The sequence below is a fragment of the Haemorhous mexicanus genome, chromosome 33 (assembly GCF_027477595.1).
Source record: "Haemorhous mexicanus isolate bHaeMex1 chromosome 33, bHaeMex1.pri, whole genome shotgun sequence".
NCBI classification, from domain to species: Eukaryota; Metazoa; Chordata; class Aves; order Passeriformes; family Fringillidae; genus Haemorhous; species Haemorhous mexicanus.
This window is the reverse complement of record NC_082373.1, coordinates 2,325,648-2,343,664: the sequence shown is the minus strand read 5'-3', so window position 1 is coordinate 2,343,664 and position 18,017 is coordinate 2,325,648. Positions and strand designations below refer to the sequence as shown.

The 18,017-nt window shown below is 46.5% G+C and overlaps 1 protein-coding gene across 1 annotated transcript in view; it reads left to right on the top strand.

Moving 5' to 3' along the window:
• Positions 1 to 18,017, top strand: part of SCN8A (sodium voltage-gated channel alpha subunit 8) — a 57,073-nt gene that overhangs the window by 18,669 nt on the left and 20,387 nt on the right. The window contains exons 5-18 of the mRNA XM_059872023.1: positions 169 to 297; positions 2,802 to 2,893; positions 6,508 to 6,729; positions 7,086 to 7,149; positions 7,719 to 7,860; positions 8,516 to 8,722; positions 8,996 to 9,283; positions 10,767 to 11,126; positions 11,610 to 11,745; positions 13,534 to 13,772; positions 13,948 to 14,121; positions 14,841 to 15,197; positions 16,280 to 16,750; positions 17,485 to 17,602. Of these exons, the coding sequence (XP_059728006.1) occupies positions 169 to 297; positions 2,802 to 2,893; positions 6,508 to 6,729; positions 7,086 to 7,149; positions 7,719 to 7,860; positions 8,516 to 8,722; positions 8,996 to 9,283; positions 10,767 to 11,126; positions 11,610 to 11,745; positions 13,534 to 13,772; positions 13,948 to 14,121; positions 14,841 to 15,197; positions 16,280 to 16,750; positions 17,485 to 17,602 (2,999 nt within the window). The remainder of the gene's footprint in view (positions 1 to 168; positions 298 to 2,801; positions 2,894 to 6,507; positions 6,730 to 7,085; positions 7,150 to 7,718; positions 7,861 to 8,515; positions 8,723 to 8,995; positions 9,284 to 10,766; positions 11,127 to 11,609; positions 11,746 to 13,533; positions 13,773 to 13,947; positions 14,122 to 14,840; positions 15,198 to 16,279; positions 16,751 to 17,484; positions 17,603 to 18,017) is intronic.

The following is an 18,017-nucleotide window of genomic DNA, read 5'->3' as shown; positions in this document are numbered from 1 at the left end:
AGTTTGCTTTGGATTTTGGGGTTTTTTGGGGGGGTTATTTTTTAATTGTTTTCATTTTGGTTTTTTGTGTTTTCTTTTTGTTTTTTACTCTTTTGGAGCCTTTTATTTAAATCAAAGTCTTTACAATTCACCTCTTTTCAGTACTAAAATGACCTTTCCTTGTCCCAGGTACACATTCACCGGGATTTATACGTTTGAATCACTCGTGAAAATCATTGCCAGAGGTTTCTGTATAGATGGCTTCACCTTCCTGAGGGATCCCTGGAACTGGCTGGATTTCAGCGTCATCATGATGGCGTAAGTTGTGTTTTCCAGGGATTTCTGTGCCTGGGAGGGGACGAGGCCTTGGCAAGAGGGTAGGTGTGTAAGGAAAAAGGAGATCAAGGAAAACTTCGATGATCCTCCTTGATTTTTCCAAGGAAAGTTTTAGCCTGATGGGATTTCCGCTGTAAACTGCAACAGCACGGAGTTAGTGGAGTTGCTACGGAAAAGAAAAATAGGATTTTCTGAAAATTGCCTTGATTAATACAAGATTTTAGCTGATCCATGCACCAGAGGGGCAGATCAGCATAGGAACCAAATATCTTTAAATTCCAGTCTCTACCACTCCTTTCTCCTTGGGTTGTGACTGGACGCTGGACTGTGATTAACCCATTAATAACCTGTTAATAAGCCATTATTAACCCATTTCCCATGAAGCTGCAGTGTCAGAAAGGAAACATTTGATTTTCCTTCCTCATTTTTTTTTTCCTCTTGTGCTGGATTGGGCTGATACTGAGGATCATGGGCATGTCTGAGTCACATCAGGAAACACACCATAAATTCCTGTTTTTTTCCATGTTTTCCATTTTTTTGCCCTGAGCTGACACTGGCTCAGCCTCAGTCCTGCTGATGGACGCCTGGTCTTTGTCACTGGTTCTGGTGAGTACCAGTGACAAAGAGTTGCTGGTGGAAGAAATATTTTTGCCCTTTCACACTTAGTTTTGGAGTATTGCACGTGGCATGATTGGGCTCCCATGTTCACCAAAGTCTGATGGAGCAGAGATCACAGAGGAAGGCTCAGGAGCTGCATTTCCAAGGGTTCAGAGCACCTGAGCTGAAGTAAAACACTTTAATCATATTTTTCTGCACCCAAGATTGTTGAGTTTCCTGAGGTTTTGCTCTTTTTCTACCTTTCATTTTGTTTATTTAAATTATATGCATCTTTCATTATTTTATTTAAATAAACTCTTTAAATGCAGAGAGTTGAACGTTGTCCATGAAAAGCCAAAAACCAGCAGCTTCCAATACCTGAGTTTTAGTCCAGAGCAGGTGGGGATTTGCTGTGCCCAGTGTGAACTCCCAGTGTGGGTGCACACAGACCAAATCCCAGCTGGGAATTATTGATCCCTTAATTTCTCCAGAAATTACCAAATGCCACCAGTTTTAAGGCACGGGTCTGCAAGGAATGTCCCAAATCCCCCAGTGGTGTTTATAACACTTTCCTTTCCAGAGGCCAGGCTTTGCCTGTAGGCTCTGTACAATTCTTTTTGTGTCAAGGGCATTATTTAAACCACACTAAGAGTTTTTTGAAGCCCTTGAGGCCTTTCTGCCGCAAGAAAAATCTTGAGGGTTGAGCATTTCTTTGCTTTTTCATAGCCAGTTTCTCCCCACGTGGCACAGAGGAAATATTCTCTAAGCTGGGGTAAAATATAACCCTGTTGCTCTGCACTAAGTCTCTTCTCCCCTGTATACCTTGGGTTTATCTGCTTGGAAAAAGAGAATCAAACCTTCCTGTGGCTCACAAACAGACATTGAAGCATAAAGAATCAGAAGTGGAGGATGCTAATTAAAATGAAGGATACTAATTAAATGGAAGGATGTTAATCAAAGCAGAAGATGATTATGATTTCTTAAAAAACATGAATTGAAGCAAATATACTTGAAACCCCTGATTTGAGGTACAGTCATGGAATCATGGATTGGTTTGGGCTGGAAGGGACCTTGAAGCTCATCCAGTCCCACCCTCTGCCATGGGCAGGGACACTTCCCACTAGCCCAGGTTGCTCAGGGTGGTGTCACCAAATCTCCTCAAATATTTGGCATTTTTACTATTGTCTTCTTCTGTAGAGATTCAGAGTTTCAAATTCTCTCTAGGACCCTGTGAAGTTTGGGGCACCATGATATGAAAAACATCTGAAGCTGTTGGAGAGGGTCGGAAGCAGGGACAAGGGGATGGGGAGGGTCTGGAGGAGTGGCTGAGGGCTCTGGGTCTGTTTGGCTGGACAAGAGGCTGAGGGGAGACTCACTGGGGGCTGCAGCTTCATCCCGAGGGGATGATCCTTGGGGTCCCTTCCAGCTCAGCACATTCCATGATTCCAGGTGAGGATGGATATCCAACCATGTACCTGGACAAACTGGTTGAGGAGCAGAGAGACTTAAACCATATTTTACCCCTGCACCTTTGTCTCTCTCTCTCTTTTCAATGCCAGTTCTGAAGCGTTTTAAATCACAAGCTGTTTCCTACAAGCAGACAATTTATGCAAAGGAAGGTGACCCCAACGGTGCCATTAACTCTGGTTTAATTCTGCAGGTATATAACAGAGTTTGTAAACCTAGGCAATGTTTCAGCTCTGCGCACTTTCAGGGTTCTGAGAGCTTTGAAAACTATTTCTGTAATTCCAGGTAAGGCGGCCCCGGTTGGTGTTTAGCTGTCGGGTACAGGCCCCTGTGAGTGATGTATTGCTTTGTCTGTAGTTGTTGTTTTATTTTGGTGTGTGTATTGTCATGGTGTTTTTTGTGTGTGACCTCCCTCATTGCAGATATGTCACAGAGTTTGTGGACCTTGGGAATGTCTCAGCATTGAGAACTTTCAGAGTTCTCCGAGCTTTGAAAACTATCTCTGTAATTCCAGGTGAGAACCATTCAGCATTAAAGGCTGGGCTTGTGTGTGTCTCCTCTCTGTATTTCCCCTCCCCTCCTGCACTGCTCATTCCTCAGAAATGACACTGGGATTTTTTGGATGGGATTTGCAGTCTGTGTAACAGTTTGAAATCAAGGCTCCTGGGCCATCATATTATGGGATGAACAGGCTGTTACTCCATACTTTTCTGTCCCTTTTTATGCACATTTCATACTGATCTCTGAGACTAAAGCCAGGCTTTATTTTAAGTTTAATTCCACATGAAAGGGCTAAGTTTAATTCCAGATGAAAAGGGTCAGGCTCCTCCTCAGTTTCTGGCTCAGGGACTCGCCATGTTGTTGTCAGTTGTTTTGGAGTTGCTTTAGGAATAATTTTATAAAGCAACAGAGCAAAACCCAACCAAAATTAAAACCTTTTTGCCCATTTCCTGTGCCACCCCAGAGCTGGACTTGTCAGGACCACCCTTCCCAAAGCTGCTTCCGGGCTTGTAACTCAGCTGAGTGTCACAGGGTGAGCAGTGGCCTTGGAGACATTATGGACTGAGAATCACAGAATTCCAGTCTGGTTTGGGTTGGGAGGGACCTTAAAGCTCATCTTGTTCCACCTCCTGCCATGGGCAGGAGCACCCTCCACTAGACCAGTTTAATCCCAGCTCTGTCCAACCTGGCCTGGAACACTTCCTGATCCGGAATTTTTGTACAGAATAGCTTTGTGCACATGGTTTCTCAAAAGTGCCCCTAATTCTGAGGTCAAGCTCAAGGCTCAGGTCCTACAGGCACTCAGACATTTCCAGCTTTCTGGATTCCAGGTGCTCAACCTGTTACCCAAAATAACTCCTCAATGAGTTTTGGTCTCAGTTCCTTTGTGGTTTGTTCCCTCATGCATTCCCTGATCCTGCAGTGCTGGTTCTTTCTCAGGCTGCCAGGGACCAGCCTGTGGATTTGTAGGGCTCATCCCTTTTGTCCCATCCCAGACTGCCAACCCCATCAGCTGGACCTGCCTGTTGTGCATGATGATGATGATGATGGTGGTGGTGATGATGCTCCTACATGGCACCTGCTTTCCTTGCACCCAGTGAGAACATGCTGGAGTGATGTTCCTACTGAGCCTTCCTTCATGTCTGGCGATTTTTAAGAGCAAAAGACCTTTGGGAATTGCTATGAGGAATGGGTCTGAGGGGTGGTTGTCGTTCTCTCTGCCTGCTTCAGAGAGCTCTGGCTTGCTCAGAGGAGAAGCATTGATGTTAAACCAGTTTTGCCTGTGTTTTGCTTTCTTAATTCTAGTAATGTGGAGATGATGCAGCTTTCAGGAGCTGGTTGCTGGCTGTGTGACAGCATGCCTTGTGTTCCCCTGGAAGGGAGCAGAACAGCTCAGATTTGGATCATTCTCTCCAGAGAATTCAAAACTTACAGAGTTTTATTTCAAATAGCAGGGGTTGGGGCTGAGCCCTGCTAAGTTCAGCACATTTTTGATGTAATTTTTATTAGAGGGACAATTTACTGCATATTTTGATTGACTAAAAGGGGCAATTTGCCACACACAGCCAAGGGGATCCTGTTTGGGTGTTGGGGACACTGAACATACCTGAAATGGCAAAAACTTTGCGGTTTTGTATCCATTTTTGGGCGGGGGGGGTTGATCAGGTGTGTTTCTGCAGCACATATCTTGGCCCCCTCCATTTTGTGACAGTAGGAGCAGTGTAAAACATTTGAGTAGTTGGCCTTTTGGTTTATTTAGTAGGAAAGCATAAAGTGCTCTTTATGGGTTTTACCACTATCATTTTGCAAGGAAAAGGTGATTTTAGAATACACTCAATATTAAAATATAAAGGGACTCCCCTTCTGCTTCAGCACATGGAATGGGAGTTTTAACTCTGTGCTGAGCTACTGAGAAGCCCATTTTAGTGTTTTGAGTGCCATCTGCACTTTCTGTCAATAACTGGAATTAAGGTGTGTTTGAGACAAGATAAAAATGGGAAATACCGCCAGAATTTGACATGCCATGGCCAAAATTCTGTGCTCTCTGTGGATCTGTGTGACAGGAGCAAACTGTGTGACACCCATGAGCTAAGCCACCAAAATATCCCTTTGGTCTTTTTTTGGTGGAAAACCTGTACGAAACCCTGATGGTCTCAAGGAATTTTCCATATTGGCACTTGAGTTCTTATATTTTATTTGCCATGTGGGGACACACCTGGGTCACACCTGCATTCCACAGGATCCAGGAAAACCTGGACCCACGGAGCATGGGGTGGTGGCTGCAGCTGGAAGTTGTTGGAGTTGTGTTTGTTGAAGTGTTCCCAGTCATTGGACTGGGATCTCTCCTGTTGCCAGCCCTGTCCTGGTTCCAGACTTCTCCTGGCACACCTGAGAGAGAGCAGCATCCAAAGCAGGAGCCCAGGTGCTGATGCCCGTGGGTGCATGTGCAGAGCAGAGCTATGGGATGAGCATGGCAAGAGGTGCTGGGGGTGATGTGTCTGCCACAACAGCAAAATCCTGCTCTGTGTTGGAAAATCCATGGAAAGTTTGGATGATGGGAGTAAATGACACTTCAAAATAGAATTTTTATGAGGAATGTGTCTGCAACTGTTTGTTTTGGAAGCTTTATGTTCCTGGGATGGGTCTAACCTCTGTTGGTCTACAAGGGTTTTTTAGGAGGAGGTTGAGAGGGACAAAGGTTTCTGGTCCAGGATTTATTGCAAAATGTTCATGTGGTCTCAGCTGGAATCTTGGATCTGACTGACCCCAAATCCAGAAGTGATTTTTTTTTTTTTTTTCTCCTTCCTCCCTTCACTGCTCATTTAAACCACAGAATCATCCTACTTCACACCAGAAAGGCTGACTAAAGGAGCCTAATTCAGTTTTTTGGTTGTTTCTGCATCCAAAATTCTAGCTAGCTTAGACCTGTCACCTAAAAATTAATTCTGAGTTCTCCCCACTCACAAGTTCTGCCTCTCACGACCAGACTGGTGTGGGAAACCGGCAGGATTCCTTTTGGAATAACTTATTTTTGATCCTGTTAACGATCCCAGTGGCCTCGGTAAATCCCAAAGCACCAATGCTGTGGGTGAAGCCCTGCCCTGGCTGTAACCAAAGCCACTGAAAGGCAAGACTCTGCTCCTGCAAGGCAGGGGAAGTGCTGAGACAGTTCAGATGAGCAGGAGAAACCCAAGATGTGGAGAGTTAAAGGTATTTGATCTCTGTGAGTTGTTTCAGCCTGTGCCAGCGAGCTCGGCTCGAACATGGCTCAGCGTGTCCACGAGGATTTTCGTGGCAGCAAATCCCAATTTGATCCTCGTTTGACAAACCTTGTGTGTGGGGGGAAGTGATTCCCCACATTGTGCAGTCCTGCTGCGAGGCTCAGGCACTCTCAGGGACAAATCCCCATCTCAGGGATTTTGGTTTGTTCTGACCATTCCTTGCCTCCATCCCAGTGTTGTACTGGCTGGAAATCCTGACCACACACTCTTGTTCCCAGGAGCCTCCACCATTCACAGCCACAACCTTTCCCAGAGTAGAGTCACTCTAAGGTACTGTATTGATCTGGATTTTCAGTGTGTTTTCCTTCTACAGGAGTGATTTCTAGTCTTGTTTCCTTCTCCACAGGCTTGAAGACCATCGTGGGTGCCCTGATCCAGTCTGTGAAGAAGCTGTCGGATGTGATGATCCTGACAGTTTTCTGTCTCAGTGTCTTTGCCCTCATTGGGCTCCAGCTGTTCATGGGCAATTTAAGGAACAAGTGTGTGATTTGGCCAATTAATGTGAACGAGACCTTCCTGGATAATGGCTCCAGGGGCTTCGACTGGGAGGAATACACCAACAATATGTGTAGGTATTTCTACACTGAGGGTCTCTAAAACCTCCTGACTTGGCTCGATGCAGGAGTTCCAACATGGTTCATGCTGTGGTGTGTCTGGTTTTCACAGTAAAAACCTGTGTGCAGAAGTTTTTCGGGTTTTTTTTTAATATTTTTTTGTTCAGATGCTCCTACTTGAATTCATCCTTTAGAAGGGTTTGGATGTGCTCTTTTAGCTAATTAATTAGTCCAAAATATATTTTTACTGATAAATTTCTCAGCAGTGCTTTTGGGGGACTTTTAAGTGAAGGTTTTGATAGTGTTATAGTCTGTTAAATCCTCTAACTCCATATGTGTGTGGATGTAACCTCTTCTTTTTCATCTTCAGCAAATTTTTACATCATTCCTGGCGCCCCTGACCCTTTGCTCTGTGGTAACAGCTCAGATGCAGGGTGAGTGTTGAGCTTCATGAACAATCAGTTTGAGCTTCATTAACTATCAGTTATCCCTATGTTACCTAAAGCTGGCAAAACATTTGGAATATTCCCTGCTGCTTCCTCAGTTGGTTCTGATGTTACTTCACCAGGTTTCAAATTTCTTAACCGAATTATGAATCCATTGCTGATGTAATGTAATGATGGCATTTTCCCTGTCATGAAAAGTGACAGGGAAAATGCCATCATTACATTACATCAGCTCTGGCCACCAGTGGTTGCCAGTGGCATTATTTCCCTCTGAATCCAATCAGAGAAGGGTGGATGGAGGCTCAGAAATGGGAACTTGCCATGTGCTGTTGGTTTTCCACCCCGACCTTCAGCTGTGAAGACCCTTCTGGCCCAAGCTCCTGCCTTGGGCTCAGGCTTAGGGAACAGCTGCGCCTTGCACCGTCTCATTTCCATAGGACAGGGAGAGCAGGGCTTTCCTGAAATCTTGTCTCCTTGTCTGCTGAACTTAAATGACATGGAAAGAGCTGCTGTTTGTTGGGAGAGTGGGCCCTGACCTGGCTGTTGTCCCTCCCCAGCCAATGTCCAGAGGGATACACGTGCATGAAGGCAGGACGGAACCCCAACTACGGCTACACGAGCTTTGACACCTTCAGCTGGGCTTTTCTGGCTTTATTTCGCCTTATGACTCAGGACTTTTGGGAAAACTTGTATCAGTTAGTAAGTAAACACTTCACTTTGGTGTTGTACGTGGGGAGAATCTGCGGGTAAAACAGGAAAGAGAAATGTGAGAAGCTTTGTTTTATTCCTTCTCTCCAAAAGAGTGCAAGTAAACCTTCACAGTGAGGTTTTTTGGGGGGAGGAAGGGGAACATTATTGTCAGCAGGTGTTGGGCTTTAAGTCCAGAAGGGATGGTGGGTCCAGCTGAGCTGTGAATTAATTTGGGAGGAGCCTTAGCACTGGCTGCAGGAGGCTGTGAGCATTCAGCTCTGCTCACAGAGGGTGCTCAGGCTCTTTGGAGGGCTGAGAGTTTTCTCCTGACCTGAGGGTGCTTTGGGGACCTTGCTGAAGCAGCTTTTTCTTGATTTGGTTTGTTTTAAGGGAGTCTGAGCATTGGGTTTCACACTGTGCTTCTGACTTCTTTTCAGTTTGGATGCTCTCTTAAGGGAAGAAGGTGGGTGTCACCTTTTGTGCTCATGGCTAAGGAATGTGCAGGGAAAATGCTGAGTTCTGGAGTATTCAGCACTGCTGGATTTTCTTAGAAACATTCAAGTCAAGAAACTTGGGATCTGCTCTTGCATCTCGTGTCAGGGAAGCCTGAAGTTGCTTTTTTTCCCCCTTTTCTAATCCCTCTGCCATCCTCTTCCACTTCCAGACTTTACGAGCGGCAGGAAAAACCTACATGATCTTCTTTGTGCTGGTGATCTTTGTGGGATCCTTTTACCTGGTGAATCTGATTTTGGCTGTGGTGGCCATGGCCTACGAGGAGCAGAACCAGGCGACCCTAGAGGAGGCAGAGCAGAAGGAGGCAGAATTCAAGGCCATGTTGGAACAATTGAAAAAGCAACAGGAAGAAGCACAGGTGAGAAAAAAAAAACAATTCCTCTCTGTAGGGGTGGTGAGGCCCTGGCCCAGGTTGCCAGAGAAGCTGATTTTACTACCTGCACAAGCAGACTATAAAAATTCTAACAAATTCCGGCTGCAAGTTTCTTCCAAGGAGAGAATGAGCCCCTCAGTCCTGCCCAAAAGTCTTTTACTCAGGTGCATTAAGCCAAACTCTTTCTTCAAGCAGAATATGGAGCCTTCGTGGTGGCAAGACGTGATTTATTTTTCCTTCCCTTACCTGCACCCTCAGGCTGCTGCCATGGTCACCTCAGCAGGGACAGTGTCTGAAGATGCTGTGGAAGATGATGGTGGGGGGAGGATGTCCCGGAGCTCCTCGGAGATTTCCAAACTCAGTTCCAAGAGTGCCAAGGAGCGTCGGAACAGGAGGAAGAAGCGGAAGGACAAGGAGCTGTCGGAAGGAGATGAGAAGTGTGACAATGAGAAGGTGTTCAAATCAGAATCTGAGGATGGCATGAGGAGGAAAGCGTTCAGGCTGCCAGATAACAGGCTGGGAAGGAAGTTTTCCATCATGAACCAGGTAGTTTTCTGTTCCTTCACTAATGTTTGTGGTTGCTTGAGGTCAGGATAATATTCTGCTTTATATTCCCGTTGGCATCTCAAGGGTTCTGCCCACTGTCTTAAACTATGTTGGGTCAGGAGAACACTTAGAGCCCAAGCTGGTGACTCTCACACACACTTCCCCTGGCAGGAATTGTTCCTGAGCAATCCAGCCAAGTAACTCCTCCACTGAGCAGCTCTCACAGTGCAGCCAAGGAGTGTGAGGGGTGATGGTCTGTGCAGGCCTGGAGAGGCAGGGAAACAGATGGACAGAGACCATTTACAAGCACCTGGAGTGCCAGGACAAGGGGCAATGGCTCCTCAGTGCAGAGGACAGGGCTGGATGGGATATTGGGAAGAAATTCCCCCTCTGTGAGGGTGGGGAAGCCCTGGCACAGGTTGCCCAGAGAAGCTGTGGCTGCTCCACTCCTGGAAGTGTACAAGGGCAGGTTGGACAGGGCTTGGAGCAGCTTGAGGCAGTGTTTCCACCCCCCAATGGCAGGGACTGGAACTGGACAATCTTCAAAGTCCCTCCCAAGCCAAACCATTGAGTGATTGTGGGAAACCACCCAGCAGTGCTTTGTGTCCATCCTGCTCACTGTGGGAGTACAGCACATGGGATTCCATTTTCTCCATGGTGGGAAAAGCGCTCCTTTAATCACATAACTCAGTTTTTATACAATTTCACAGACCTCCTGTGGGACTCCAATTGGTCAGTAGCTCCTTGCCAATTACTTATTGGTTAATAAAAGTTGTTGTGCTGCATGGATTGGTCACTCAAACCCTCAGTGTGTACGTGCAGGGAAGGTTGTTTGTAAGAGATAATTTTAATTTTTCTAATTAACAGTGTAGAGTTAAGCCTAACAGTGTAGTTTCTATCTAAACAGTTTATACAGGTGCCAGTTTTTTTTGACCCAGGAATAGATTGGTTTTGTTAACGAACTGCTCATAACAGGATTAGCTTTCACATGGGAACTGCAAAATGCTAGCTTGCCTTAGAAGAAATGACTTCTAAAATCAGCCAGAGAAGGCCTGATTTTATGAGGCCTTTCTTTATGATTTTCCCACCTTACTGAAGTGTCATGGCAAACGGGTCCCCACCGGGTAATAATTGATATAGACTGCATGTATTACAGAAAGCTGATTATTTCCTTTATTAAGAAAGCCGTACTTTTATAGACAGTTACGATACAGCTGGATCTAACTGGTCCTCCAATCAAAACACCATCACCATTGGCTAATTAAGAAACCACCCTTTAGTAAACAAATCTCCGTAACACATTCCACAGGTTCACAAACACCAGGTGCAGCAAGTTAAGATAAGAATTGTTTCTCATTCTTTTCTCTGATCTTCTCACAGACTTTCCCAGAACGATGCCTGGGAAAGTTGTCTGTTTCTCTCTGTGGCCAGAGAGCTGCTGCCACACCACAGCACTCACTCTGTGCTCCCCCTCCTCCCCCAGTCTCTCCTCAGCATCCCGGGCTCCCCTTTCCTCTCCCGCCACAACAGCAAGAGCAGCATCTTCAGCTACAAGGGGCGCTTCCGCGACCCGGGCTCGGAGAACGAGTTCGCGGACGACGAGCACAGCACGGTGGAGGAGAGCGAGGGCAGGAGGGACTCGCTCTTCATCCCCATCCGCGGCCGCGACCGGCGCAGCAGCTACAGCGGCTACAGCGGCTACAGCCAGGGCAGCCGCTCCTCGCGCATCTTCCCCACGCTGCGCCGCAGCATCAAGAGGAACAGCACCGTGGACTGCAACGGCGTCGTGTCCCTCATCGGAGGGCCACCCTCCAGCATGCCTGGTGGCCGCATCCTGCCTGAGGTAGCTGCTGAGCAGCGTGGGCTGCTCTGATGAGCATGCTCTGAGCAGCATGGTCTGCTGAGTGTGGTCTGGTCAGACCAGTATGGTCAGACGAGCATGGTCTGGACAGCATGGTCTGACCAGTGTGATCTGGTCTGACCAGTAAGGTCTGGTCAGCGTGGTCTGATCAGCATGGTCTGACCAGCATGCCTGTCTGTTTGGTTCTAGTATAGAGAATTAATGACATTGTATTTTAGAAAACATTTCTAATTACATGCAGTCTCCATAATTTGTCTGAGGCTACAGAGCACTGGTCCAAAGAAAAAAGGGCTTGAGTTTTGGTTGGACCACTTGCATATTGTAGGAAGGTGGGAAGGACAGAGAGATACATAGAATGTAGAAAATACAGAATATGGAAATGCAGACTAAGTGCTGCATTTCTGGGCTGAGAGTGGGTAAGAGAGAAGACTCGAGTCTGTATTAATCACCATCTGAATTTTTCAGGGTACCACTGAGATTGAAATTAGAAAGAAGCCTGGTGGGTCGCTCTTGGTCTCAATGGATCAGGTGAATGCATCCTATGGAAGGAAGGATCGGACCAACAGTGTCATGACTGGGTTGACCAACACCCTTGTTGAGGGTAGGTGTGATTTGGGGATTAGAGGATGGGGCCCCAGCGACATCCTTGACCCCCTTCCAGTGCCTAAAGGGGCTCCAAAAGAGCTGGAGACAGACTGTGGACAAAGGGCTGGAGGGACAGGACACAGGAAATGGCTTCCCACTGGCAAAGGGTAGAGTTGGATGGGATATTGGTAAGGAATTCTTCCCTGTGGGAGTGGGGTAGCCCAGAAAAATTGCCCCATTCCTGGAAGTGTCCAGGGTCAGGTTGGACAAGGCGTGGAACAACCTGGTCTAGTTCAATTCAGCTCCCCCTGCTTTAAAGCAGTACATATTCATGCATGGTTTTGCCTAAATCTGTTCCTTTTGGATCTTTATTAATAAAGAAAAAATTAATAGACTTTATTTTACTTGGTTTTGGCATCCAACTTGCATAGAGATGGAGGTAAAGGCAACAAAGAGTTGTAACTTTATGATGAAGAGAATGCAGTGTGGAGATCAGAGGAGTAAGGCAGTGTCAGGTCTGGATGTTCTGTCATCTCCAGGCACTGGAGAGACCTTCCTTTGCTCCAGGCCGTGGGAGAGAAGGATTGGAGCTGCACTGGGAGCTGCAATGTGACAGCTGTCAGAAGAGAAAGGGGCTGTTGGCTGGTGGGAATTCTGGAATGGACAGCACATGGAGATGAGATTTCCCCATATGTCATGCAGGAGCCAGCAAGAATTCATGAACAGCAGCCACATGCGGTTGATGATCTCAAATTCCTGCTGTTTCCTGCAATAAAATTGTAGGAAAACTAAATATACTTAGAGCAAGGTTTTGCTGCCGCTCCCCTCCTGCGCAAACGCCTACGGGCTCCAGTGCCACAGGCCTCTTTTTAACTTAAGAAATTCCAAGGCAACTAAATACTAAGCAACCAGAGAACCAATGGGAAGGAGAGCTCAGTGGTCCTTTCCCTTCCCATAAAAAAAAAAGGTGAGGATGCACAGCTGCACGGCCTGACTGGAACCAGCAAGTCAACAAATGGGGGCAGCTCCTCATTTGTATTTTTTTTCCTAAGCACTTGAGATAAGCCAGTGTAAAAAAGAAAAAAAAATATGGACGCAGCATTTCTGTGTTTGATTTCTGTAAATGGATGTAGTTAGTCTTAATCAGGTTATTCCTGTTGAAAATCCTTTGCAGCATTATGTCACCTCTTTCCTCTTTTAGACCATGTCTGTGTTCAGCACAGAATTCATCTCAGTTATTTAAAAACTGGCAGCAAATGCAGTTTGGAATCTGTAACTTTGGTTTTAACTGCTTTACCTTGATCAGTTCTGAGTTAAATATAGCCCTCCATTTGGAATAACTTGCATTGGATCATCCTGGTGGAGCTGAGGCACAGGGTTAGAACTGCAGTTCTGGTGACTTGGTGCAGGTGTTGTGTAGGGACAGAGGAAAAGTCATGGGGCTCAGTAAAATCATGAAATCCCAGAATCCAAGAATCCTGGAGGTTGGGAAAGATCTCCAAGATCATTGGGTCTAACCTGTGACCAATCTCCACCTTGTCACCCAGGCCAGAGCACTGAGTGCCACATCCTGTCATTCCTTGTACACCTCCAGGGATGGGGATGCCAAACCTCCCTGGACACCCCTTCCAAAGTCTGACCACCTTCTCCGTGAAGAATTTCTTCCCGATGTCCAGCCTGGCCACAAACTTGACCCAACTCTTCTCTCGTGTCACCTCCGTGGCCATTTTCACAAAGTTCACAGTTTTGTAATTTGTCAGCCTCAGAGATGAAGCCTGAACTCTGTTTTGTTTTGTACCTGCAGAGCTGGAAGAGTCCCAGAGGAAGTGTCCCCCTTGCTGGTACAAATTTGCCAATACCTTCCTGATCTGGGAATGCCACCCATACTGGATGAAACTGAAGGAGATTGTGAACTTAATTGTCATGGATCCTTTTGTTGACTTGGCCATCACCATCTGCATCGTGCTGAACACGTTGTTCATGGCCATGGAGCACCACCCCATGACCCCCGAGTTTGAGCACGTGCTCTCTGTGGGAAATCTGGTAAGGAAATCCGCAAGATACTCCCCACAGGTCTGCTTCTGCTGGGATGCCTGGAGTATTGATGTGGGCTTGGACTTAGAATCAATTGCATCATCGAGTCTTAGCCTGAAGATCAGAAAATAAGCCAAAAATGAGTCCTTGCCTGTTCTTTGTCTGTCTCTCCTCCCCATTCCAGGTTTTCACTGGGATTTTCACAGCAGAAATGTTCCTGAAGCTCATTGCAATGGATCCATACTATTATTTTCAAGAAGGCTGGAACATCTTTGATGGATTTATTGTCTCCCTGAGTTTAATGGAGCTGAGCCTGGCAGATGTGGAGGGACTTTCCGTGCTGCGATCTTTCCGATTGGTATTCCAAATTCCAGCTCTTTTTCAATGTTATTATTGTGGAGCTACCACAAAACTTAGAATCACAGAATCATGGAGTGTCCATAGTTGGAAGGGACCCACAAGGATCATCCAGTGCAGCTCCTGGCTCTGCACAGACACCACGACAGTCCCACCCTGGGCATCCCTGGGAGTGTTGTCCAAAAATCCTTTGAGCTGTGGCAGCCCTGGGGCAGTGACCATTCCCTGGGGACCCTGCTCAGTGCCCAACCAGAGGAAGAACTTTTTCCCAATATCCAACCTATCCCTTCCCTAATGCAGTTCAAGCAATTCCCCTCACATAAGGGATTTTTCCCATTTTTCCCATAGGACAAGGGAAGATCACTTTTTTCTGGATTTGGGGAGGACAGAGATTGACTGGTACCATTTTTTATGGTCTCCTCTTTCTTCAGGACTGCTCTTTACGAGATCTAAGCAGCAGCTTGTTGCATTTGGGTAGGGAAGGGTCACTTTTCCTTTGGGAAGGGAGATCAGCATGTGGGGAATAACTAAGTACAAAATACACAAGCCTGAATTTCCAGAAAGGTTAAGCATCCTCTGCTCCCTGTAACCTCAGTAGCAGAAGGATGGACTTACCTTCACGTAAAGCACAAGATGGTTGTCGTTTAGGAAGTTCTGCTTTATTTTTTCTTTGCTTAAGATTTGTCTGGTTTTTTTGTTTTTTGTTTTTTTTTTTTGTAGCTGAGAGTCTTCAAACTGGCCAAGTCCTGGCCCACTCTGAACATGCTGATAAAAATCATTGGTAACTCAGTGGGTGCCTTGGGGAATTTGACCTTGGTGCTGGCCATCATCGTGTTCATCTTCGCCGTGGTGGGAATGCAGCTCTTTGGCAAAAGCTACAAGGAGTGTGTCTGCAAGATCAATCCGGAGTGTGAGCTACCCCGCTGGCACATGCACGATTTCTTCCACTCCTTCCTTATTGTCTTCCGTGTGTTGTGTGGGGAGTGGATTGAGACCATGTGGGATTGTATGGAAGTGGCAGGACAGGCCATGTGCTTGATTGTCTTCATGATGGTCATGGTCATCGGAAATTTAGTGGTCAGTAAATGGTTACTGATGGGCTTTCTTGGTTGCCTCTGGGTGGGGTAGGACTTGGGGAGACCCCCAGGATGAGGGAGTGATGGTTTGTGAGTCTGTTCCTGCTCTGTGGCCGTCCCTTTGGCCTTTGATCAATCAATAGTAGATTTTGGTAGCACAATGTTAAAGATGTTTTTTTGCTTGATGAGGACCTTAAACAGTCACCTGTAAATGAAGCATTTTACAAGAAAAGCTTGAAAGTCTGAAAGCCTCACTCCAAGTGCACAGACCTGACCTGAGGGGAAAAAGAAGCTAAAAGGAGCAAAAACTGGCATTTTAGTTGCCAGAAAACAAAATAATTTGGTGCACAGGGGAAGGTCCTGAAGTGTTAAAATGAGGAATGGAGGTTTCTTCTAAAACCTGCCCACTGGCTCAGTCATGAGGTGCTGTTGTGTGCAGGAATGGGCTGTGAAACTGCACGGCCTGTTGTGTGGGAGGTTGGACTAGATCATGATGCTTCCTTCTGGCCTTAAATTTCATGAAGAAAAGTCTGTGGAGGAAAGTGTGAGCAAGAATGAAGTCACATGAACAGTCGCAATTCTTCAAAGTAGTTGTGAGCTCTCTTTGAGAGGTCCTGTCTTGCCAAAGGGTTTTGATAAAATAAGTCTTGGGGATGGTCACTAAATGTGGATGAGGAAGTAGAGCTGGGAATGATCACTCAAAATGCCAAGATTTTCCCCATTTTCTTTGAGGCAGAGATGGGACTAAATCAGTAAGGCTGAATTTAAGTCCTGTGAGGATTAAATCCCTCTCTGACATCTGCAGTCCGGATCCTGCAAGAGGCTCGATCCAGGGACCCCTTTACCTGCCCTGGATCCCTGGGACTCCTCAGAGCTGCACCAGAGTCTCCCTGTTCAGGGAAAGCTTTGCAGCATCAGGGGGTCATACGTGGAACCTGGGCACCTGGATGAGTTTGTGGGACACTGGAGCTGGTGTTTGGAGACAGCTCTGCACCTTCAGCAGGGCATGGGCACTGAGAGCTCTGCTCACCTTTGGGAATACCCCCCTTGTGTGTCAGTCCAGCATCAGCTCTTCCCTTTCAGGTGCTGAACCTGTTCTTGGCCCTGTTGCTGAGCTCCTTCAGCGCAGACAACCTGGCAGCCACGGACGATGACGGGGAGATGAACAACCTGCAGATCTCGGTGATCCGCATCAAGAAGGGCATTGCCTGGACCAAGGCCAAGGTTAGGGAGTTCATGCAGGCCCACTTCAAGCAGAGAGAGGCCGACGAGGTGAAACCCTTGGATGAGCTGTACGACAAGAAGGTGAACTGCATTGCCAACCACACCGGGGCCGACATCAACCGCGACATCGACTTCCTCAAGAACGGCAATGGCACCACCAGCGGCATCGGGAGCAGCGTGGAGAAATACATCATCGACGAGGACCACATGTCCTTCATCAACAACCCCAACCTCACCGTGCGCGTCCCCATCGCCGTGGGCGAGTCCGACTTCGAGAACCTCAACACGGAGGATTTCAGCAGCGACACGGATCCTGATGGCAGCAAAGAGGTGGGAGGAGGGCTCCAGATTCACTCGGGGTGTTTAGCCCGCTGGGAGGGCAGGGAGAGCTGGGTAGTTCCAGCACTCAACTTTTGTTTGTGTTGGGATGTTGTCTTTGCACTCAAAACAGAATTTCTTGTACTGGTAGCTCTATAGAAGGCTGCAAATACTTGTGTTATAAAAATATGCATAAAAGAGATAAATGTAATCATAGAATGATTATATAAATATATATACTATATATTTATAATATTCAATATGTTTATATTTATTTTTGTAATTAGCATATATTTATATATTCTATATATACACACTATATGTATTTACTATAGGCATAGTAAAATAAATATAATAGTAAAATAAAACATAAAATAAATAAAATATAAATACATATATATAAAATATAAATACAGATCTGTATATAAAAATATATATAATCACAGTTAAATATATATATAATCATAGAATGGCCTGGGTTGAAAGGAGCTTAAAGATCATCTAATTCCAAGCCAGGACAGGACACCAGCCAAGCCATGGACAGGGGCATCTTTCATAATGTAAATATTTAATCCTGCCTGTCCTGTTAACATGAGACATAAGCTGGGTCAGGATCTCAGTGATTAAAGTGAGGAAACAACTTCCATGACAGCAAATGTAGTGAACAAACAGCTGAGTCATTGTGAATTTTGGTGGTTTTTGGGATTGATGTTTGATATTGATTGGGTTGGGGTTTTGTGCTGCAGAAACTTGATGAGACCAGCTCCTCTGAGGGCAGCACCATCGACATAAAGCCTGAAGTGGAGGAAGTGCCCGTGGAGGCACCAGAGGAGTACCTGGACCCAGATGCCTGTTTCACAGAAGGTGAGAAGGGAGTGAAGGAAGAGGCTCTGGGGATGTTCTGGGGAGCAGTCTGCTGTGGGCTCACCTCAGGGTTAGGTCAGCCCTGGATCAGGGCTGGCTCTCAGCTTATCTCGAGGCCCTTCCTTGGATGCTGGTGCACTGATTCAGAAGAATTTGCAAAGTGAAGCTCTCAGAGATGCAGCTGCCATTGCTAGGGTATCAATCACAAAGTCATTCGATAGTTTGTGTAGGAAGGGACCTTTAACTTATCCAAATTTACCCCCTGCCATGGGCAGGGACATCTCCCACCATCCCAGATTGCTCCAAGCCCCATCCAGCCTGGCCTTGGACACTTCCTGGCATCCAGGGGCAGCCCCAGCTTCTCTGGGCACCCTTTGCCAGAGCCTCCCCACCCTCAGAGGGGGAATTTCTAAAG